The sequence below is a fragment of the Medicago truncatula genome, chromosome 6 (genome assembly GCF_003473485.1).
Source record: "Medicago truncatula cultivar Jemalong A17 chromosome 6, MtrunA17r5.0-ANR, whole genome shotgun sequence".
NCBI lineage: Eukaryota > Viridiplantae > Streptophyta > Magnoliopsida > Fabales > Fabaceae > Medicago > Medicago truncatula.
In genome coordinates this window covers 37,259,379-37,283,680 of record NC_053047.1, presented here as the reverse complement: position 1 = coordinate 37,283,680, position 24,302 = coordinate 37,259,379, and the positions used below count along the sequence as shown (strand labels likewise).

The following is a 24,302-nucleotide window of genomic DNA, read 5'->3' as shown; positions in this document are numbered from 1 at the left end:
CATTTTGTACTACTCATATCAAACTAAGATTATCAAGGAGAAATACTTTGTTGGACACAACACTAAATCAAAAGTATTTAGATACACATAGATAAAATTTAAAAGAAAAACAATTTAGTCACATCATTTAAATGATTTTTCTTTTAAATAAATATTATTTAAAATTAGTAGTAGTATTAATAAATAGTGTATTTGGAAAAAATAGTTAATGGATGTTATAAGGAGTTTAGATTTATGTAAATGAGTTATTTTACACGGTTCGATCAAATATGGTTTCTGATTATTTTTTTAGATGGAGTAGTTTGATGACTGTAACTCACACGTTTTAAATGAAAATGAAATGCCAAGGAGTAAAGTATCCGAAGTTTGAATCGAACGTGTAACGCCCCAATATTTTTAATAATTTTATTGATTTATTATACATAAATTTTAATCTAATTTATTTTAGTAGAATTAGAGATTAGAAATAAAGCAAACAATAAACCGGTTTAGTTGGATTAGCGAGTGTTTGAGTCTAGTGAAGTTAATCCATAAGTGTTAGTAGTAAGAACTTTATAAGTAGCCCTTAGACGTACATAGACTGTAGTACTAGAGTGTGAACCAATACGTTTCTTTTATTGGCAATCATACATTTGACTCTCCTTAATGTCTATATTAAATCACTATGATGGGGTATTACTACAACTCTCTTGTAGTGTATTAAAATTGTGGCAAGGTACATTCTCAATCTCACTCTCTCTCAATAGTCAAAACTATATGCTGTCTAATTTCCTCATTCTATTTTATGATTACCTTGACCAAAATATTCCCCATCAATACTTGTTAAATTTTCATCAATTTCCTTTAATTCTCTTTGATTGTAGCGTGTCCTTGATTCATTCCAATTCAGCTTTAGTATCTTAAATCTATCCGACATTCACAAAACTACACATCCAAACCATTAGAACATACAACCTACTAAATATCTTCCACGCCCAGCCATTAGCAGCAACTATTGATTTCACCTCAGCGCAAAGGCTTAATCACCTCAAAGACTTGCGTGTGCGTTCCATTTGAATACAATCTTAGCAGGAGCTTTTTGGAAGGAAGAACACTCAAAGGTAAGGGCGGTATTCCGTACAATTATATATTCATAATCTCATAAGCTAATTTGAACGTAGAGCCCTTATCCTAATAAGATGAGAAGACTTGAATATAAATAAAAGAATGAAATAGATAACTTTTATTGCATTTCATGTTTGATGAAAAGGTCTCATCTTTTGTGGCATAGCATGGCATTATGATTTGACTCTCTTGTGCTTTAGAGAAAATGCTTTGATGAATGTGATGAATATTTTGAAAGAAAGTTTGAATATCTTAGTTGATGTTGTGAAAATGGTGATGATTTCAAAGAGTGTGAATCATGCATGGCATGGCATGTAGTTGTGTCATAGGGTGCCGTAAGGGCGATTTACTCTGGTGCCGTAAGGGCGATTTACTCTTGTGCCGAGAGAGCCATTTATTATGTGCTGTAAGGGCGATTTACTTTGGTGCCGTAAGGGCGATTTACTCTTGTGCCAAGAGGGCCATTTATTATGTGCCGAAAGGGCGATTTATTCTTGTGCCAATTGGGGCGATATCTGGATCATGGTCAAGTTGCATCTCATGCATCATTTGCATAAAGATCGTATTTTAATTTCTATTATTTTATTTTAATAGTTACCTTTTAAACATCTTTTCTATTAATTATCTTTTATTAGCTTATTTTCAAAAGCAAATATACTCATATTTTCTAAAGAATAAGTAACATTTAAGTAATGTTTTGGATTAAAATCCGGGACGTTACAGAACGTGTCTAATATGTTACGCATTGTTCCCCCTTCTCAATCCTCAAATTTGTACTCTCCCCGAATTCTAACACAGTTTGATGTTAAAGTAAGAGGAAAGATAAGAGAAGGGGCAACCATGGTCGCATCTAGAACGAGAATTGTTAGGTATGGTTGCATCTCTCTTTCTTCCATCCTTCCTCGTATGTTACATTCTCAATCTCATTCACAGTCTTAATGTTGATCATTATGTTTCTGAATTCAATCACATGCTCAATATCAAACTTACCCCACCCATTTTCAAATTCGGAAAGATCTTAGGTTCCCTTGTTAAAATCAACCATTTTCACACTGTTATTTCCCTTTCTCGACTAATCGAACTCCGAGGAATTCAAACTGATATTGTTAATTTGAACATCTTAGTAAACTGTTTCTGCCAACTGGGTCAACTCAATTATGCATTTTCTGTATTGGCCAAGATTCTCAAAATGGGTTATCAGCCTGATACCGTAACTTTGACTACACTTATCAAAGGTCTCTGTCGTAGTGGTCAGGTTAGTTATGGTACCCTGATAAACGGGTTATGTAAAATAGGAGAAACTAGAGCTGCCTTGTAGGTTCTTAGAAAGATTGAAGGGTTGCTCGTTAAGCCTAATGTGGTAATGTACTCCACAATCATTGATAGTCTTTGTAAAGATAAGCTCGTAAGTGATGCGTATGATTTATATTCTGAAATGATTGTCAAGAAAATTTCTCCTAATGTTGTCACTTACACGACTTTAATATATGGCTTTTGCATTGTGGGACGGTTGAAAGAAGCAGTTAATTTGTTAAATCAAATGTTGTTGAAAAACATCAGTCCGGAGCTGTTATGATAAAACAAGGTGTGGAACCTAATGTTGTTACTTATACTTCTTTGATGGATGGGTATTTCCTAGTTAAAGAAGTCAACAAGGCCACATATATATTCAACACTATTGCTCAAAGGGGAGTGACTCCTGAACTTCATAGCTACAATGTCATGATTAACGGATTATGTAAGAATAAAATGGTGAATGAAGCTGCGAATCTCTTCAAAGATATGCATTCCAGAAATATGACTCCTGATACAATATCATACAATTCTCTTATTGATGGACTTTGCAAATCAGGGAGCATCTCTGATGTTTGGGATCTTATAGATGAGATGCATAATAGATGTCAACCGGTTAATGTGATCACTTACAATTCTTTATTGGATGCTTTGTGCAAAAACCATCAGGTTGACAAGGCGATTGCATTATTAAAGAAGATGAAAGACCAAGGGATTCAGCCAAATATGTATACATACACTATACTTGTTGATGGGCTATGCAAAAATGGAAGACTTGCGGATGCACGAGAGATTTATCATGATCTTCTGACTAAGGGTTATCCTTTAAATGTTTCGATGTATAATGTGATGGTTAATGAGTTTTGTAAAGAAGGTTTATTTGACGAGGCATTGTCCTTACTGTCAAAAATGGAAGACAATGGTTGCACCCCAGATGCGATAACTTACCAAACTCTTATTTGTGCTTTGTTCGAAAACAACAAGAATGATAAGGCTGTTAAACTTCTTCGTGAAATGATTGTTAGAGGTCTACTATAATGTAAAACTAGGTGAGATGCTTTCAAGTTAAAATTTGTTATTTTGAATTTCAAAACGACATCTAATCTTTATTTCTTTTCATATTGATAAAAGATGATTAGTACAATTGGTTCCCTGTTACATTAGTTTTGATTAAATGCTGTACTTTGGTAGTGTTCACTATGATACTTGGAAGCTGAATTTTTTAATTCCTTACTAACTATGCTTTTCTTCTCAATTTGTTGTGAACCTGCTTAATCCGTTTTCAAAGATTTTTTTCATTCACTGTAATTGCCAGAACACAATCCTACCTATGTTTAGCTTTTCTATCCACTGTTTTGAATACCTTATGAAGATATCCATGGAGAAATTAAGATAGGAAAAAAATTGTATGATTAATAGTTAAAAGTCATGTTTTACTAGGTTCCTTTTGTTTATCTTTCCAATGTACTTTGAATTTTCTTGATCTTCTTTAGAAGTTTGAACCGTTTTATCTCTTTTTCTGCACTCAACTTTAGAGGTTTTACCTTAAAAGTCTGCACACATTTTGTTTTGTTTGTATCGTTTGAGTTGTGTCAGGTGTTAAAGTTGCCGATAGTTTCTTAGGTTATTGTTGTGCAATTAATTGTCTAAGGTTGTAACTATTTCAAGAATGTAACCTTTATAATAGAATGAACATAACAGAAGGAATAAGGATCATTTAGAAATATATGATTTTAGGTTAAACAAGTTATGTAAGGTAGCTTTTGCAAACGCTTAATGTTTTCATAAGCACCAATCCATTTATTTATTACTTTGCTCATATAATTAAAACGGTTTCGGCATACAACTAGATCGCGGGGATAATTAAATGAGCAATATTCATTACAATACTCAGCAAATTTACCCCTAATATGTTTCTCCTCTCTGGTTTTTTCCGACAACACTGCTTGTTCCATATTTAATCCATGCACTAATTAGAACCAAATTTTGTTGAGTGTTCCATGCTGGTTCCTTACTTCTCTTGCTCTTAGGAGTTGAATCTTCTGTAGTGACTTCATTAGCAACTGCCATGCCACCAGAAGTTATTTGTGTTGAAAATTCAGGATATTGAGTTGCACCAACACTAGGAAAATTTTCATTCTCCATTGGCATATAACCATTAAATGGGGGTGTTTGAGATGAATATTTCATCATAGATCCATAATATGGATGAAAGTTTGGAACAGAGGATGACTGGTTGAAATTTAGTGCAAAACTAAAATTAGGTACGTTTTGATGTATGTTTTGAGGACGTTGGTTGAAAAATTGATTTGGATTTGGATAATTGTTGGGATTTTCGTAGTTATATGGGTAATTAGAAAATTTTTGGGTGTTGAAATAGTTATTATTGGGATCCATTTCACAAAAAATAAGATTAAAACTTCACTTAGTTTGCTAATAGAAAGATAATAATAAGATGAAGATAGTGAAAAACTTGGTTTTTTTTTTTCTGTGTCCAAATCAAATGATCTAAGTCTCTATTTATAGAGAAAAAAAATCATGAATTTTGGTAATTTTTTTTTTAAAATTAATTTACAACGAAATAATTGAGGTCAAATTATTAAAATGATTAGAATCCGGACAACCAATTAAAACGCGCCACGTGTCCTTATCTATCCAAAAACCGTTTCTCTCTCCGAGCCTCTGACCGTTCACGCGCCTTGTCGGCGCGTGTGATGCACGCGCCCGTTTTGGGCCAATTTGCTTGCACTGCGTGGCATCCGTGGCAGGATTAATTGGTGTTGAATGTATTCATCTTCTCTCTCTTCTATTCCCCCATTCAACACACATTAAACAAACCATTGGAGATAAAGAAGGAGTTGAATGACACATTAAACATACCATTAGAGATGGTCTAATGGGTAAGAGGTTTGTTTGATTTTGTAAATTTAATTTTATAATAGGGGTATTTCGGTGATTTCACTTGATGATTGAAATAATAAAAGTGTCTTGAATCCCCGTGGGATTAGCTTGGATAATACACTTTATATATGTACAGAGTCAGAGTTAGAATTCTATGTCTCCCCAATTAAATTGTGCGAGTTTTAGACACTAGACTACTTGAAAATAAAATGTTCTGAATGCTTCTTCTGTATCAGTAAGCTCATTCCGTTGTTTCTTCTTCACTCACTCACTCATATGATGATGTCATCATTTACACGTTCAGCCTCCACTGCCAATTTCTTTCTTCCAGTTCGTCGTTTACACATTCAGCCTCTTCCTTTGTTCATTCCCAATGTCGACGACGCCGTTTCATCGTTCAATCGCATTCTTCATATGAATAACCCTACCCCACCCATCTTCGAATTCGGTAAGATTTTAGGTTCTCTTGTTAAGATGAATCATTTCAGTACCGCTATTTCATTCTCTCACCAAATGGAACTCAAAGGAATTCAACCTAACATTGTTACTTTAAGCATCTTGATTAATTCTTTCTGCCACTTGAATCAACTCAATTACGCTTTTTCTATATTGGGTAAGATTCTTAAGCTAGGTTATCAGCCAAATACTGTAACTTTAACTACACTTATCAACGGTCTTTGTCTTAATGGTCAAATTAGGAAAGCACTTTACTTTCATGATCATGTTATAGCAAAAGGATTTCATCTTAATCATGTTAGTTATGGGATCTTGATCAACGGGTTATGTAAATCCGGAGAAACAAAAGCTGCCCTACAGTTGCTTGAAAAGATTAAAGGGTTGTTGGTTAAGCCTGATGTCGTTATGTACAACACAATCATTGACGCTCTCTGTAAAGATAAGCTTGTTAGTGATGGGTATGATTTATATTCTGAAATGATTGTTAACAAAATTCATCCTAATGTCATCACTTACAATACTCTAATATATGGTTTTTCCATTTTGGGTCAAATGAAAGAAGCAGTTGGTTTGTTAAATCAAATGTCGATGAAAAACATCAGTCCGGATGTTCTTACTTTCACTACATTGGTCGATGGTTTATGTAAGCAAGGAGAGGTGAAAAAAGCTAGACATGTGTTGGCTGTTATGATAAAACAACGTGTGGAACCTGATATTGTTACTTATAGTTCTTTAATGGATGGTTATTTCTTGGTTAAAGAAGTCAACAAGGCCAAACATCTATTCAACACCCTTCCTCTAAGGGGAGTGACTCCTAATGTTTTTAGCTACAATATCATGATTAACGGATTATGTAAGAATAAAATGGTGAATGAAGCTGCGAATCTCTTCAAAGAAATGCATTCCAGTAATATGACTCCAGATACTGTATCATACAATTCTCTTATTGATGGACTTTGCAAATCAGGGAGAATCTCTGATGTTTGGGATCTTCTTGTCGAGATGCATGATATAGGCCAACCTGCTAATGTGATCACTTACAATTCTTTATTAGATGCTTTATGCAAAAACCATCAGGTTGACAAGGCGATTGCATTATTAAAGAAGATGAAAGACCAAGGGATTCAGCCAAATATGTATACATACACTATACTTGTTGATGGACTATGCAAAAATGGAAGACTTGAGGATGCACAAGAGATTTATCATGATCTTCTGACTAAGGGTTATCCTTTAAATGTTTCGATGTATAATGTGATGGTTAATGGGTTTTGTAAAGAGGGTTTATTTGACGAGGCATTGTCCTTACTGTCAAAAATGGAAGACAATGGTTGCACCCCAAATGCGATAACTTACCAAACTCTTATTTGTGCTTTGTTCGAAAACAACAAGAATGATAAGGCTGTTAAACTTCTTCGTGAAATGATTGTTAGAGGTCTACTATAATGTAAAACTAGGTGAGATGCTTTCAAGTTAAAATTTGTTATTTTGAATTTCAAAACGACATCTAATCTTTATTTCTTTTCATATTGATAAAAGATGATTAGTACAATTGGTTCCCTGTTACATTAGTTTTGATTAAATGCTGTACTTTGGTAGTGTTCACTATGATACTTGGAAGCTGAATTTTTTAATTCCTTACTAACTATGCTTTTCTTCTCAATTTGTTGTGAACCTGCTTAATCCGTTTTCAAAGATTTTTTTCATTCACTGTAATTGCCAGAATACAATCCTACATACGTTTAGCTTTTCTATCCACTGGTCTTAATTAATACAGGAAGAAATGCATTTTGTTTTGGATACCTTATGAAGATATCCATGGAGAAATTAAGATAGGAAAAAAATTGTATGATAAATAGTTAAAAGTCATGTTTTACTAGGTTCCTTTTGTTTATCTTTCCAATGTACTTTGAATTTTCTTGATCTTCTTTAGAAGTTTGAACCGTTTTATCTCTTTTTCTGCACTCAACTTTAGAGGTTTTACCTTAAAGTCTGCACACATTTTGTTTTGTTTGTATCGTTTGAGTTGTGTCAGGTGTTAAAGTTGCCGATAGTTTCTTAGGTTATTGTTGTGCAATTAATTGTCTATGGTTGTAACTATTTCAAGAATGTAACCTTTATAATAGAATGAACATAACAGAAGGAATAAGGATCATTTAGAAATATATGATTTTAGGTTAAACAAGTTATGTAAGAAATATACGTTTGTTTCATTTGCAAAATGCATTTGCGTTATATCTCCCAATTTCTGTTAACTGAATTCTGTATGAGTGTTCATCATTCTGTTTGATCGAAAAGCCAGCTAACAGGTAATACGATTGGTTTCAAATGATCGGTAGGGAAAAAAGATAGTTCCTTATAGCCATTGTGTGAGATTTCTAAAGCTAGAACAATGTGTTGATTGCCAGATTTTGTGTAACTAATCAAACTGGCTTGTGCAAAAAAGGTTTTGAAAATTGTCATCCAAGAGAAATGGCATGAATATGATCACAATGGCATGAATATGATCACAATTGTGGAATATCAATATAGCTTACGAGGACTGCAGCAAGTATCTTGTATCAATGAGACATAGGTTGGAAACCAGGAACCGCATAGTATTAAAACTAAGAAGACATAGCAATCTGCATGTTGTCCTATGTTATCGCAACCCTTTCATGAATGTAGTGAGGCACTGAGAGCTAAGGCTTAATAATCATTGCTTCACTTCATTACATTCAAGATATTAGTTATGCTGCACTCATTTACGTTTAGAGAATGAAACTGAAAGAATTTTTTATTTGCGTGTGAAATCGATTCTTCTTTATTTGTGTGAACTGTATTTATGCCTTTTTTTTTTATGGAACCATTCTGATAATTGCTTCGATATATTAACTTTTTTTTGTGGAACCAAAACTTAATCCCTATAAAAAGGTAATATATTGAAGCCTTATCAGAATGCAACCAAATCTTGTAGATGCTCTATGTGTTATGATAGAAGGAAGTCTCCGCAAAGACTTGATTAAAAAATAGTCTCGGCACAAAATGAGTTCAGAATTTGATTTCTAAATCTAGACTGTGGCATAATTGTGGAGAAAATAGAATTATGCTTCCCACAAGCATAAAAGTACTCTAAACTGCATTCCTCTTGACCAATAGTCAATACTTCTCTCCAAGGAAATTATGAAGTTGTAATGGGCGCACGGACTTGAGAGTAAGAGGCACACGGACATACAAATCCGTGGACGCACATTCTATGCACAAACCAGTTACGATAAAAATATAGTATCAAGTGCATATATAACAGAGAAGCACCTCCAGGATAATGTATACACAAAAACCCCAATGCAGGGTATCTATTAAAACAGCAAACAAATCTAATGATTCATAGGCATTCTATTATATAAGGGCAAACCTAGATAAGCATGGAGCATGAAAACAGTACTATTATGTGGGGTAGAACCACCATCACTACAAGCACCACAATGATCCATCCATGGATCCATATTTTTCAACTTATGATAGTTGCCTAAAACTGGTTTCACTTAAATTTTGGTTTTCTATACTCAATATATGTTCTCCATCACAGTTAAAGCTATCAGTAGAAAACCCCAACACCTCTCTAAATTTATGGTTTTCATCTTTTTCAAAGACAGCTTACAATATTAAAACCATTTACGAAATTTTTTAACAATTTGATTTCACCAAATATTCAAGAAGTGTAAGATGACATACCGACATGTATATTTCCTATCACAGTAAGAATTAAATTTTGATGCACTTCTTCCCTAACAAATTGGCGGTATCATAAACTTTGCATATGATTGAAAACTTGTTGGACTTTGTAAGAGTTCAGATCTTACCAGTATCAGAAATTTTGCACCCCAGTTCGCTATTGTTAATAATTCAGATTTGAAACTAACTAGTCCAAACTTAGTTATTCGACATCTAGACGTATTTACGAGTCCTAAGACTGATGTAATGAGTTCGAGTTCAAAAAAATTATTGGTGCAATGTTGGTGGAAGTCTAACCATTTATAAAATATGACTGGATACTCATTACGAAGTTTCCATGTCTTATCATTTTTCACCTTTATCAAACAAAGAATGGATAATTGTTCCATAAGTTGCAGTGTCTGGAATGCAGCTATATTATTTCATTTTTGACAGCAAGGTGAATGCTTCACCAAACAAGCCCTTGCTACAAAACCCATGGATCATAATGGTATATGTATATGCATCAAGACTGCAGCCTTTGACCAAAAGATATTCAAAAACCTTCCGTGCATCCTTTAGCCTTCCAACTTTACATAATCCATAGATAAGAATATTGTACGTGTACATACTTGGTTGAATATCCTGGTCTTTAAGTTTTGTTAAAAATACAATTGCCTTGTCAACATCATAGTTCTTGCATAAAACATCCAATATAGAGTTGTAAGTAATTATATTAGGTGGTTGACCTCTATCATGCATTTCATCGACAAGCTCCAAAGCATATGAGATTCTCCCCGATCTGCACAAACCATTAATAAGGGAATTGTAAGTTACCACATTAGGAAAAATTTGTTTGCAATGCATTTCTTCAAAGAGATTCATGGCTTCATCCACCATTTTAATCTTACAAAATCCATTAATCATGATAATATAGCTATCGGTGTCAGGAGTCACTCCCTTTCGGGCCATAATGCCGAAAATAAAGAGTTGCAACAAACCAAATGCATCATTCAATTGACCCACAATGCAAAAGCCATGAATTAAAGTGTTGTAAGTTACAATGTTCGGAGAAATTCTCTTAGTAACCATTTCAGAATATAAATCAACAACATCATTAACAAGTTTATCTTTGCACATACCATCAATAATCACACTATACATTACCACATCAGGTTGAACCAATTTTCTATCAACACGTCTCAACAACTGCTGTAGGGTATGCATATGTTACTTGATATGCAAGTCATGTATAAGGCTATATATATATGCCAAGCCATTGAATAATAATAGTCAGAGTGTATTTGCCAACTTAACAAGTGGTATTAGGAGCTTAGAAGGGCCCTGATTTATCTCTCACTTCAAAAGAAAAACGCAGTTTTGTTTGAAGAGAGAGAGAGATAGAAAGAGAGAAACAAAGTTAGTTACGGTGGTTTTCAAAACAGTTCGGTGGTTTCAACCTACATTCATCTTCTATCTTGCAACTATGGCGGAATCTTCATCGTTTCTTCAACCTGCAATACCAAAGTTCGAAGGTTTCTATGATCATTGGTCCATGTTAATGGAAAATCTCCTTCGTTCCAAAGAGTATTGGCACCTGATTGAACATGGAATCACAGCTGCACATGCAAACGCAACACTGAAGCAGAGAAAGCTTGCAGATGAAAGCAAGCTTTGTGACCTAAAAGCAAAGAACTACCTATTCCAATCCATAGATAGATCAATTATGGAGACTATTCTTGTTCGTGATACTGCAAAAGACATATTGGATTCCATGCGCAGGAAGTATCAAGGCTCAACAAAGGTAAAACGTGCTCAATTGAAAACTTTACGTAGAGAATTTGAGGTTCTTGCTATGAAAGAAGGTGAAACAGTGAATGAATACATCTCAAGAACTCTTGCAATTGCTAACCGTATGACTGCACATGGTGAAAGATTAGAGCAAACTGTAATTGTAGAGAAAGTGTTGAGATCAATGACATCAAGATTCAATTATGTTGTGTGCTCAATTGAAGAATCAAATGATGTTACAACACTCTCCATTGATGAGTTGCAAAGTAGTCTTCTTGTTCATGAACAAAGAATGGAATCTCAGCTTGTTAAAGAGGAAGAATAAGCATTGAAGGTCTCTGGAAGAGGTAATGGGCGTGGAAGAGGTGCAAGAACTGGATTCAGAGGTCGTGGAAGGGGAAGACAAGGGAAAGAATATGTTGAATGCTTCGAATGTCACAAACTAGGTCATTACCAGAGTGAATATCCCAGTTGGGGAGAAAATGATGCAAATTATGCAGCATTTGATGATAATGAAGAAATGCTCCTCATGGCACATCATCAAAATCCAGTTCAGGCCAAAGATGAGGTATGGTTTTTGGATTCAGGGTGTAGTAATCATATGGTAGGGTCCAAAGACTAGTTGTTTAATTTTGATGATAGCTTTAGATCATCTGTAAAATTGGGAAATGATTCAAAGATGCATGTTATGGGAAAGGGTAACCTGAAATTACTCATTGGAGGAATTGTTCATGTGATATCAGATGTGCATTATTTGCCAGGATTGAGCAATAATCTTCTAAGTATAGGTCAGCTTCAACAAAAGAATCTCACTATTGTGTTTCAAAAAGACTCTTCTAAAGTGTTCCATGAAGACAAGGGCTTGATAATGTCTACACAGATGTCCTCTAATAGAATGTACATCATATATGCACCTGTTATTGTCCCTATGTGTTTGAAGACATCAACCATGAATGAAACAAAGTTGTGCCATGATAGATATGGACACTTGAGCTATAAAGGTTTGAATACACTAATAAAGAAGAAAATGGTGAGAGATTTACCTATACTGAAGGAAGAAACTGATGTGTGCTCTGATTGTATGATGGGAAAGCAACATAGAGAATCAATCCCTAAGAAAGCAAAGTGGAGAGCCTCAAAGAAGCTTGAGCTGATTCACAGTGATGTGTGTGGACCTATCAATCCACAATCAAATGGTGGAAATAGGTACTTTATCACATTCACATATGATTTTAGTAGAAAAAAAATGGGTTTACTTTCTGCATGATAAAGCCAGTGTCTTTGAAGTGTTTAAGAAGTTTAAAGCACTTGTTGAAGGTGAAACTGGATGTAGAATTCAATGTCTAAGAACTGATAGAGGAGGAGAGTTTACTTCCAATGAGTTTCACAACTTCTGCAGCAATCAAGGTATCAAGAGACAGCTAACAACTGCTTACACACCTCAGCAAAATGGTGTCTCAAAGAGAAAGAACAGGACATTTATGAATATAGTGAGATGCCTGCTTAATGGAAGGAGTGTTCCAAAAATGTTTTGGCCTGAAGCAGTCAAATGGGCAACCTATGTGATGAACAAAAGTCCAACTCTATCAGTCAAAAACATTACTCCAGAAGAGGCATGAAGTGATATCAAACCCACAGTGAAACACTTTAGAGTGTTTGGTTGCTTAGCATTTGTTCATGTTCCAGATGTGAATAGAAAAAAGCTGGATAGCAGAAGCACAAAATGTGTCTTACTTGGTGTCAGTGAAGAATCCAAAGCTTATAAGCTCTATGATCCTGCTTCAAAGAGAATCATTGTTAGTAGAGATGTGGTATTTGAAGAATCAAAGGGTTGTGAGTGGGATGAGAAAACCACCACTGGAATGATAGAAATGGAAGACAGCTATGAAAATCGTGATGATAGCAGAAATGAAGTCAATAATGATGAAGAAAATGTGAATGATACTGAAGATCATGTCAACAGTGAATCATCAAATAATGATAGCACAGATGAGGAAGATTCTGAAGATGAAAACAATAATCATCCAAACAATAATCAAACAGATAACAGGAGGGCAAGAAATAAACCAAATTATCTGCATGATTATGTTACTGGTCAAGAGCTAGATGAAGAAATAGAACAACATAATCTAGCTTTGTTTAGCACCAATAGTGACCCTGTCACTTATGAAGAAGCTGTGAAGCATGAAGAATGGAGAAATGCAATGGATCAAGAGATTGAATCCATTGAGAGGAACAATACATGGGATCTTACTAGTTTACCTTCTGGAGCCAAGAAAATTGGTGTGAAATGGGTCTATAAAACCAAGTTGAATGAGAAAGGGAAGGTAGAAAAGTATAAAGCAAGACTGGCAGCTAAAGGGTACTCACATCAATATGGAATATACTACAATGAAGTTTTTGCACCAGTTACAAGGTGGGATACAATAAGAAGCATCTTGCCAGTTGCTGCTTGCAAAAGTTGGAATGTATATAAACTAGATGTGAAGAGTGCTTTCTTGCATGGTGAGCTAACTGAGAATGTGTATATAGAGCAGCTTGCAGGGTATCAAAAAGAAGGAAATGACAAAGTATACAAGTTGAAGAAGGTACTATGTAAAATTTTTTGTTTGATTTTCGTCCTTGTAATTTGAAGATTTTTTGGTTTTAGACTTTCATGGCAAATTTTACTCCCTGTAATTTGAGAAAATTTCGATTTGCCCCCTCATAATTTGATAAAAATTCGGTTTAGCCCCCTGCCATATCTTCGATTTTGTACTGTCAGAATTCATGAAGGTCCAAAATCAAAAATCTTCAAATTACAAGGATGAAAACCAACCAAAAAATTTTACAGGGTGGAAAACTGAAAATAGCTTATATTACAGGGGTAAAACACTATTAACCCTAATATTAACAACAATATTAATTTAAGGGTTAATAGGTCTTTACCCCCTGTAATATAGGTCATTTCTGGTTTTCCCCCTGTAATTTTATTTTTGATTCACTCCTTTTAAAATATTTTTATTTTGATTTACCCCCCTAATAGGCCAAACAAAAACCAATTTTATTATTTTTTTCAAGAAATTTTCGGTTTTGTTTAGCCTATTAGGGGGTAAATCAAAACAATTTTTTTTACAGGGGGTAAATCAAATTTTTTTTTTTTTACAGGGTGTAAAACCAGAAATGACCTATATTATTTTCGGATTTGTTTAGCCTATTAGGGGGGTAAATCAAAACATTTTTTTTTTTACAGGGTAAAGACCTATTAACCCATAATTTTCAATTAAAGAAAAAAATTATTATTAAATTAACAACCATATACAAATACAATGTCAATCAATTTTTTAGTTGTCAAAATAACTTTTCTCATAAAAAAACAATTTATTTAATTAGTCACTTTTCCTATAAATTCATGTGAATTTTTCTTAACACATCCATAAAACATGTTCCACCTAACTATCCTTAGTGGACAAAACAAACTGGCGTAACACATGGTAATCCAAGTATATCCAAACTAGCTTAACATATTTTAATTATTTTTTGATTTCTTGTGAAACAAGTTAGTTATAATAGGCAACGTAGACTTATTATAACAGAATCGTTTTTCTTTTTGACTAATTGATAATTAAGTTAGAGAATTCAGAATTTCATTGCCATTTTTCACTCATGGCTTGGTTTAGAAGAACAGAAAAGCTTATTGTTCAAGCTTTCCATACATTGCCTTCAAATTCAAGACTTCCATCTCATAATTCTATTTTCCAGCCTAGCTCCAGAATTTCCCAATCTCGCTATTTTAGTTTCGCTACCAAAGGTGCTACCTATAATAGGTTTTCTAAGAGAATAGGAACAAGTGGTTTTGAAATTAATAACAATTTTAGGAGATTTTACTCTGTCAATCCTCAAAATGTGTGGAATTTTATGCCAAGAGGAGCAAAAGATTGGTTTCAAGATCCTAAAAATGTTTCCCTTGTTCTATTTGGAGTTGGTTCAGGTGTTTTAATTACTCTCTGTTTTCAAAATATGGAAACTATTCCTTACACAAATCGAACACATGTGATTCTAGTTTCGAATGAGATGGAGAAGAAGCTTGGAGACTGTGTGTTTGAAAAGATAAAGGTAGACTTTAAAAATGAGTTGTTGCCGGAAACACACCCTCAAAGTGTGAGAGTTGGGATGATAGCGAACAATATTCTCGATGCGATGAAGAAAACATTGAATAAGGAGACTGATCGGAGTGATTTAGGGTATGGTTCAGAAAATGCGAGGGAGACTCAATCAAATTGGCATATGGAGGATGAGAATCTTGATGACAAATGGGTTCAGAAGGGTAAGGAACAAGATTCACAACCTTATACATCACATTTGGATGGACTGAATTGGGAGATTTTGGTGGTGAATAAGCCTTTTGTTGATGCCTTTTGTTTACCTGGTGGGAAGATAGTTGTGTTCACTGGTTTGCTTGAACATTTTAGTAGTGATGCAGAAATAGCAACTTTTCTCGGACATGAGGTATTCGTTTCATTCGCTCTTTATGTCTGTTTGGATTAACTTATTTGAATTTATCTACTTGCTAAGCGCTTCTGAGTCTATTTGAGAGATATTATGGAAACAATTTATGTCATGATAAATGTTTACAGCTTAAATGAAAACAAATTGACTTTATTTTATCTTTTGTTATAGAAAAAGCTTATACTTAAGCACTTGTATAAAAAAAGCTTATGCTAAAAGTGGTTAATTAAGCTATTCATCCAAAGAAGGTTTGTTTTTGCAGTTTAATATGGTTAAGAGACATAAAATCTAACACTTTGCTGCTTGGTAATTAGGTTGGACATGTTATAGCCAGACACAGTGCTGAGCAGTTTACACAGAATTGACAGTGGTTTTCAGAACTCAGACGTAGTAGTGATAATAACAGACTGTCATCACTTTTCTTTTGGCGACCTTTCGGAGAAAGGTAATGATTCCTCCATTGTTTATCTTTATAACAATTGAATTTTTGTGATGTTCTTTAATAATTCATTGATTGATAGATAGGTAATGTTTGTTAGACAGGTTAGAATAGGAGTGCACATTAAATATTAGCTATTACCAGGCCAAGTTTACGAGTTTGACCTCCGAAAACGAGTTGACTCGCAAGCAGAATTGTTTTCTGCACAGACTCTAAAGACTCGCATTTTTGTTGCGAGTTGACAAGTTCGTCCAAAACTAAAAAAATAAACTTAAAACGCGACCCTTTCTTAAAATCAAGGATTGTGAATCCTGTCCTTCGAATATGAAGCCCATATACTTTATCGAGATTTGGTACACCGTTTCTGTAGTTTCTAAACCAAACTGGGTTTTTTTTAACCAAATTATACTAAGGATAACTAGGACTATCGAAATCAAATAAAAGACCGAACCAGATCAAATATTAGTAATTTGGACTATTTAAGAAAAACAAAACCAAACTGCTGAACTGAACTGCTAGTCACTACAGTTTGATTTTTTCTCGATGCTGTTAGTGATACGGCCCAATCCTCATCAGGCCAAACCAACAGCATTGTTACAGAACCAGCAGAATTGTTATGAACTAGTGAAACGTATGAGCTGGTAGTGATAGCTAGAATATTCCCTAGTTGTAATACTTGGAGAATAGAAGTGCAATTAAGCGCACATTTCTTGGTTGAAATAGAAAATTGTATAATTTTAGGCGTTTTAGAATGCATTGTTGATTGTGGACAGGTGAAGGATGATAATGTCTCAATGTATATTACTATGGTTAAAATTTTGTGACATAACAAAATTTATTGACAACATTCAGGATGGAAAAAGAAGCTGATTACATTGGACTTCTATTAGTTGCATCAGCAGGCTATGATCCTCGTGTGGCTCCTAAGGTCTTAGAGAAATTCATTGATCGTGATTCTATGCTTACAGATTATCGCTCTACTCAACATCAACCTGATATATCTCCAGCCGGATTGGTTGCTCAAGCCGAGGCAAAATATAGAGCCGAGGCAAAATATAGAGCTGTATTGCAATGTCAAGCTGAGGAAAAAAAAAGAGCTGAAATGTTATTTCAAGCTCAGGTAAGAAAAAGAGCAGAATTGCTCGCTCAAGCTCAAGTAATGGATGAAGCTCTTGCTATATATAAGAATGAAAGAGATTGATGTGGGGTTGAAAGTTTTCTTTAGGACTACAGTAATTGTTTTGTGAAAGTATACTTTGAAGAATTTATGTAATTCTCATTAATGTGCCCTTAGATTTAATGCACAAATTCCGGATTTAATGCACCTGTGATTTGGTTTCTAGGCTCCGTTTACTTTGCAAAAATGTTTTCTATTTTCATTTTTTGAAACATGTGTTCAATTTAACTTGCTAATAAAAAGATGTGAGATTTTCGAAGTGAACCATTGTGATAGAGAGAAAGTAAAGTGTTAGCAATGCATTTCTTGATAAAAAGAAAACAAATTATTTGAATTTTCATTGTTTCCAAAAAAAAATACACATTATTTTTTAACAATGTTTTGTATATTTTTTAGCACCATGATTTATGAAACAATTATTTGTTTTTTATAATGGTTTTGAATCATAAATAAATTAATTTGAATTGTAATATTTACTTTCAATTAATATATTTGGTCATTTCGTATAGACAAAAAAAAAAAAATATTCATTTCTTTCATTGATATAATCAACTAAATACTCCCTATTCCATAAAACTCTACTTTTTAGATACATTGAATAATTAATGTATCTAGTCTTTATTGTATACTAGATACATTAATTATTAATGTATCTAAAAAGTGAAATTTTACTTATAATAGTGAGCAGATGGAGTATATAATTTAGTTGATTGGAAAACAAGGTTTAATGTTTGGAAAACAAGGTTGGAAATTATAAATCCAACTGAACTGTATGATATCTAGGCTCTTTAAAGTTCGGTGTTTTCCAAGTAGTACTCTCCCGTTTTTAAATATAAGCAAAATTGATTTTTTAGGTTTATTCATTTAATGATGTATGTAGTTCATATTATGGACCACATACATCATTAAATGAATGAATCTAAAAAGTCAATTTTGCTTATATTTAAAAACGAAGGGAGTAACTATTTTGATTCGAACAAAGCTTTGTTTGGCAAAGCATTTTTATGCAAAAAAAGTGCAAGGTGGAAAATTGGTTTAGCTATGGATATCCCCATTTTTTTTATCCTCCATGGCTTTGAGATGGAGCATCTATATCTATTGAACGCCAACCATTATGGACCATTGTGGAAACAGTTGGGGATAGAGTGTGTAATGCAGAATATGCGGAAGCTTAAATGATCTCTTTTGTTGTGAAACTTGAACAATCCAATTTACATGAAGTATAAGAGCAAAAAACATCTCTTCTAGAAATGACATGTATTGAAGTACAATATCATGTTCATGTTCATGTTCTTCAACAAGAAGCAATTCATCATTATATGTCAGATTGGTCGACCCGTCATCTGAATCTTCTTCTTTCTTTTTTCCTTTTACCTTTGTCCTTGGTGCATATATAATTTCTGTATTTTTTAAGTAATTAATTAATTTAAATAAAGTAATCAACTTTTATTCTCTAACAAATTCCATTATTTTGCAGATTATACATTTTAACCTAGAGAAGCTTAATTAAAATTTCACTTGTTTTTTAGATTAAAAATAATAAGAAATATCATACAAAATAAGAATTTTTTTAACAAAAAATCAAATTGAAAAAAAGCATGGCTTAGGAGAACAGAAAATAAAATCATTTAAACAAAATACATGTTGTGTAAAACCAAATTACTTTATCTGCAACTCACTTTTAGTCAGAATCAATTTTACATAATTTATTCACTAAAAATGAATTATTGTGAAAGAAAAACCAAACATATTGATGTCAACACACACTTAGTTACAATTCAAACCAAATATGATTTCTTCTATTGGACACTATTTGTTTGTACCCTTTCCCAGTCAAAGAGGCATAGAGCACTACATGCAAAAGAATAACTTAAAACATAGATTTATATTTTTATTTCAAACAAACACATTGAGACCTTGTCAAAAACATTGTTATGTCAATTTCTTTTTCCTCTATCGTGTTTAATTGCTCTGTCCATGATTTGTTATGTTATGTTGCAGTTGCTCCCCTTTATATTTTTTAACCTTTTGATTTTCGTTTGACTTTATTTTGTTGCATCTTATTGATTCCTTTTAAGGTTAATATTCCAAAGCACATTTTTAAATTAAGAAAAGTATGATGCAGTTGCTTCCATTTACATTTGCTTGGTAATGGTCCATCTAGAAAGTCACATCACATGTATTGTTGTACTACATAAACAAGAAAGAGGAAATGTAAAGAATCAAGAATAAAAGCAGTGTGACTTCTTGACAAAAATAGCAAGAAGCCTTCTTTTCTAATTGACTTAATCTCAATTCTAATCCCCTATTTTTGGTCTTCTCATTCCTCATATCTAAAACGATACTTATTTAACGATGTGTCATACTACGTGCTGTCGTCGAATGAAATTAAAAAAATCCACTAAAAATTTCATTTGAAATACGATATACCACAAGTTTTAAAGTCAAAATATAATAATGAAAGATTAAAGTTCACTGATTTTAGTCTTGTAAACATAACTCAGTTGATAGCTATAAATATTAAATGAATCTGAGTTTGATTCAATTCTGATGAATCTGAGTTGTTTAGATGTGTGGAAGTCATCAAATAATGAAATAATTTGCATATGGCAATCTAGGTGGGATATTTTTATAGGAGAGGCAAACAAAAGAGAAGGTAAAACATTTATTGCCACTTATCTTCTGTGTAAGGTAGATGGGAAACCTAGGAAAGTGTTTGAACACTTGCCTCCTCTTACTTACCTTCTAGTTTGTTGATCTTAACAATTTTTCTTTGTTTTGTGTTATAATTCCTTTTAGTCTTTGTTGAGACTTAAGTTGATTTTCATTTTCATAGATATTCTATAGATACTAATTGTTTTTTTTTTCTTTTCTTTGTTGAAGCCTCCCATGCTGCCAAAGTTCTCGAGTCTCATGCTACTATCACTGGTTTTGGCCGACGACTTTGCTTCTTTAACTTGAAGATAGTTTAATTATATTTGCTTTGCCTGCATTTTTTCATTTTGATGAATTTTGTACCAAAGATTATAACCTTTGACCTAGTGTACTTTGTTAGATATATATTGGAGCAAAGTATCTTGTGTGAATGCTTTAGACCTTTAACCTTCTGCTAAACATCTATATTAACTAATTATGTTGAACGATATTTGTGTTATTTGAACAATTATTTCTTTTATTCTGGTTGTACAATGAGACAAAGTTTGGGATCTGGAGCTGTATAGTATAAAATCTAAGAAGACATAGCAATCATGTCATGGCAACCCTTTCATGAAGGCCATAATAGAAACAATTTAGTATGATACCAAGCCACTTAAACACTTGATAAAAATTAAATTCCACAAGATGTTACTTATACAAGGTTAGGTTATCCCAATATTTTCAACAAATATATTAATGATAATTTCAACAAATAATGTTTAAAAAATTTAAACATTATTCATTTAAAACAAAAATTTAATTTTCATTCCTCAATATGCGCTTTAAACCTTAGTATTGTTTACTAATGAAGTAGTAGTAAAAGCAATAGGGTCAACAATTGTTTGGAAAGTGTTGCAATGGGGAATATGAAGTTCCATAAGGATATCGACCGCTAACCCAAGACCACTTAGATGATGGCATGAGTCTCTACAAACTTAACTAAAGTTTTGGATTCAAACTCGAGCTTGGACGTGCAACAACCTTCAAACTCTTATGAAAAGCTTGCCATACATTTAAGTCCTAAAAGGCTCGATAGACTAATCTCCACAATTGTCACGACCCAATTTCAGGTCATGACCGGCGCATAGGCTAACACTAACTCATGATATATTTAGCCTGGCAAGCCTAATAAACTATAACACTTACACCTTTCTAAAATACTAAAATTTTGGTAATGACTCACAAGCTTTCACGACATTTAAAGATACAAGTTTATTATCACAAAGTATATCTCATTACTATCTCAATAGTTACATCATAAGTAAATCACAAAAATGGTCAAGACAGAGATCTACCACAAAGAATATATGTTTTTGGTAAACCTGAAAACTCCATGAGATTAATCTTTTGCAATCTTTGAATTTAAAAAAATGAAACCAAAGAAATGGTAAGTCACAAGAATTCAATGGGAGCATGACAAACAAAGTAGAAATAATGGGTATGGGTAAGTGACGGTCTTTACCCAAACAATTTTTAAACTAAAAGTTTCATCATTTGAAAGCTCATTCATGCTAAAAAAAAGAATACTTCCAATATCAAAGTCAATACTATTTCACAAAAATTCTTAGCATGATTCAACTGTTAGTCATACATAAAATTCTACAACCCCATCTTCAAATAAATATATAAAAATAACCATTTCAACTTGACTACTATCATTGATCTCTTTTCACTATTTGTACATAAACCACAATTTCTCTTCGTTGTGGCGAATGGTGATATACCACATTTCTCTTCGTTGTGGCGAACGGTGATACACCACATTTCTCTTCGTTGTGGCGAACGGAGATATACCACATTTCTCTTCGTTGTGGCGAACGGAGATATACCACATTATCTCTTCGTTGTGGCGAACAGAGATATACCACATTTCTCTTCGTTGTGGCGAACGGTGATATACCACATTTCTCTTCGTTGTGGTGAACGGGTTGTGGTGAACGGAGATATACCACATTTCTCTTCGTTGTGGCGAACAGTAACTATTTCATTATTGTTACTATGAGCCGTACCTCATAGGCTACATTATCTCTTCGTTGTAGCAAACGGAGTTTCACATTCGTTACTATGAGCCGTTCCTCATAGGCTACATTATCTCTTCGTTGTAGCAAACGGAGTTTCACATTCGTTACTATGAGCGGTTCCTCATAGGCTACATTATCTCTTCGTTGTAGCAAATGGAGATTTTATCAAATTTATTATTATTTATTTATTTCTTTCTTTTTCTATGATCATGTTACCCATTTCAAATTTTTCTACTCATTTCCATTTTTCTGTGATTTTCTATAGTTCACTATGAGCATATTATTCATAGACTGTATTTCAAATCATTACCATAATTATACATATCAATCGTCTTGATAAAATTTCCCTCCAACAATTATGCTAACATAAACATACTTATTAACATAAAAGAGATTTTAGAATAACTAATAATTGTACCTAGTTCAGAAATAATCATTCTACTATCTCATATCTATTCTGTTTCAAATGTATCATTCATATGGCATAGTAGTCATGCTTGCACAAAAGACAAGAAATCATAAAAATGGTCTAATTATTCATGTTATCTCATTAATCTAACATAATCATGATCCATTCCCAAAGGTGGGTTCTAAGCTAAAGGAACTCACCTTGGCATTAGTCCCGAAATTTCAAGCAGCTTATCCACAATTTGCAGCTTTTGCTAGCTCCAAAAATCCATAATCCATTTTCCAAAATAGCTTATGTCTTGGCTTATAGATCTTGCTCTTCCCGAAACAAAACTCATTTGTAACGTACTCTTACTTCATCAACCAGCATACATGAAAATTTCCATTTCAGTCCTTGCACCAGAAGTACGCCGTTTGACTATTTAAGCACTTCCAAAAAGCTTAATTAGCAGCTTATGGCTTCTATCAAATTAATTTCGACCCAGCCTTTAACAAAGATGTTCCAACATATATACTCAGAGCCACGAACCACTTATACAGCAGCTTAAACCACAACTTAGTCATTTAAGGCATTTTGCTCAAAACAGCTTAATTGACAGCTTATGCCCTCTAAACAATTCAATTTCTATTCTAATTTTCCAGAATCAAAGAAAACATGTATACATATCTCCTAACCCATTTCTACGAAATTTCATCATGTTATGCTTAATAATCACTTGTAATAGTTTATAGAAACAACTTACACGCTTTAAGTCCTAAATTCTCACACCAATGCTCCTAGCTTATAATCATTCTTCACACCATGTTTCTAAATACCTTTACTACACATAATCATCTTCAATTACACATTCAACATACAACAAAGCTTACACTAAATAAATTTCCATGAAAAGGTGATCATACTATTCACCTTATGATTGATCCATTCTTTAATGCTCTAAGGCAAGCTCATAAGTTATTTTCCATGAGATTACAGTGAGATTGAAGACCTGTTAAATCATGGAGGAAGGGGCTGTTGAAACTAAACATAAAGGGAGGAAGAAATTTGAAGTTTGTTTCTTGCTTATCCCACTCCTAGAAGCACATATACATGATTTCTTGCATGATTCCTAAAAAATTGAGTGGGTGAGGGTGAGAAGAGGAGGCCGATTGAGAAGGTGGAAGAAGGGGAAAGAAAATTCTAGAGTTGGAGAGTAAAAGAGGTAGGGTAGGTAGATTAAGTGGAAAAAAAAACTTAAGTGCCAAATGACCACAATGCCCCTCAAGTGAAAAGACACAATCACCCTCCGTTAATACGTAACCATTAGATTCTTCGAGTTCATTGGAATAATGAGCGAGATGTTTACAGACTAATGTCTCATTTCTCAATAAATAATTAAGCCCTTTAACAATTATTTATGTTCTGACATGTAACTGATACGACAATTTATTACAAATTCAGCGAGATATTACAACAATTGAATACAAGTTCTTTAATATTTTGAGATAAATAAGACCTACTTAATGTCTGTTTGGTTTCCACGTTTAAACCTTGTTTCTCGCGTCCTAAAGCATTTTTTAGTGTGATTTACTAAAGCTAGATATTCAAGCTTTTGAACCCCGGGATTCTACAAGTTCTTTAATATGCACCCTATTAGAATCTTGATACGACCAATTCATTCATACCAACCTATTATCCATGCAACATCATAAATGTGAAATGGTTTTTTAAAAAGGGTTTTTTCTTAATGAAAACCTTAGAATCTTCCTCTATGTTTTGAGATAAATAAGACCTACTTATAGTTCTGCAATCTGTAGTTAGCATTATCGGGCTTACTATAACTTGTGAATCAGA

General features: G+C 33.4%; 3 protein-coding genes across 3 annotated transcripts; 2 read left to right on the top strand and 1 right to left on the bottom strand.

The window, feature by feature from the left end:
* Positions 1-685: 685 nt before the first annotated feature.
* On the top strand, positions 686-3,623 carry LOC120580870 (pentatricopeptide repeat-containing protein At3g22470, mitochondrial). The gene has a single exon (XM_039835069.1). It carries the CDS (start codon positions 2,677-2,679, stop codon positions 3,433-3,435), a length of 759 nt encoding a protein of 252 aa, XP_039691003.1. The 5' UTR covers positions 686-2,676; the 3' UTR covers positions 3,436-3,623.
* Positions 3,624-5,580: 1,957 nt separating this feature from the next.
* On the top strand, positions 5,581-7,200 carry LOC25496740 (pentatricopeptide repeat-containing protein At1g62670, mitochondrial). The gene has a single exon (XM_013597440.3). It carries the CDS (start codon positions 5,581-5,583, stop codon positions 7,198-7,200), a length of 1,620 nt encoding a protein of 539 aa, XP_013452894.3.
* A 2,685-nt stretch (positions 7,201-9,885) lies between these two features.
* On the bottom strand, positions 9,886-10,674 carry LOC120576113 (pentatricopeptide repeat-containing protein At3g22470, mitochondrial). Its single transcript, XM_039827106.1, has one exon. The coding sequence runs from the start codon at positions 10,672-10,674 to the stop codon at positions 9,886-9,888; it is 789 nt and encodes a 262-aa protein (XP_039683040.1).
* Positions 10,675-24,302: the final 13,628 nt, after the last annotated feature.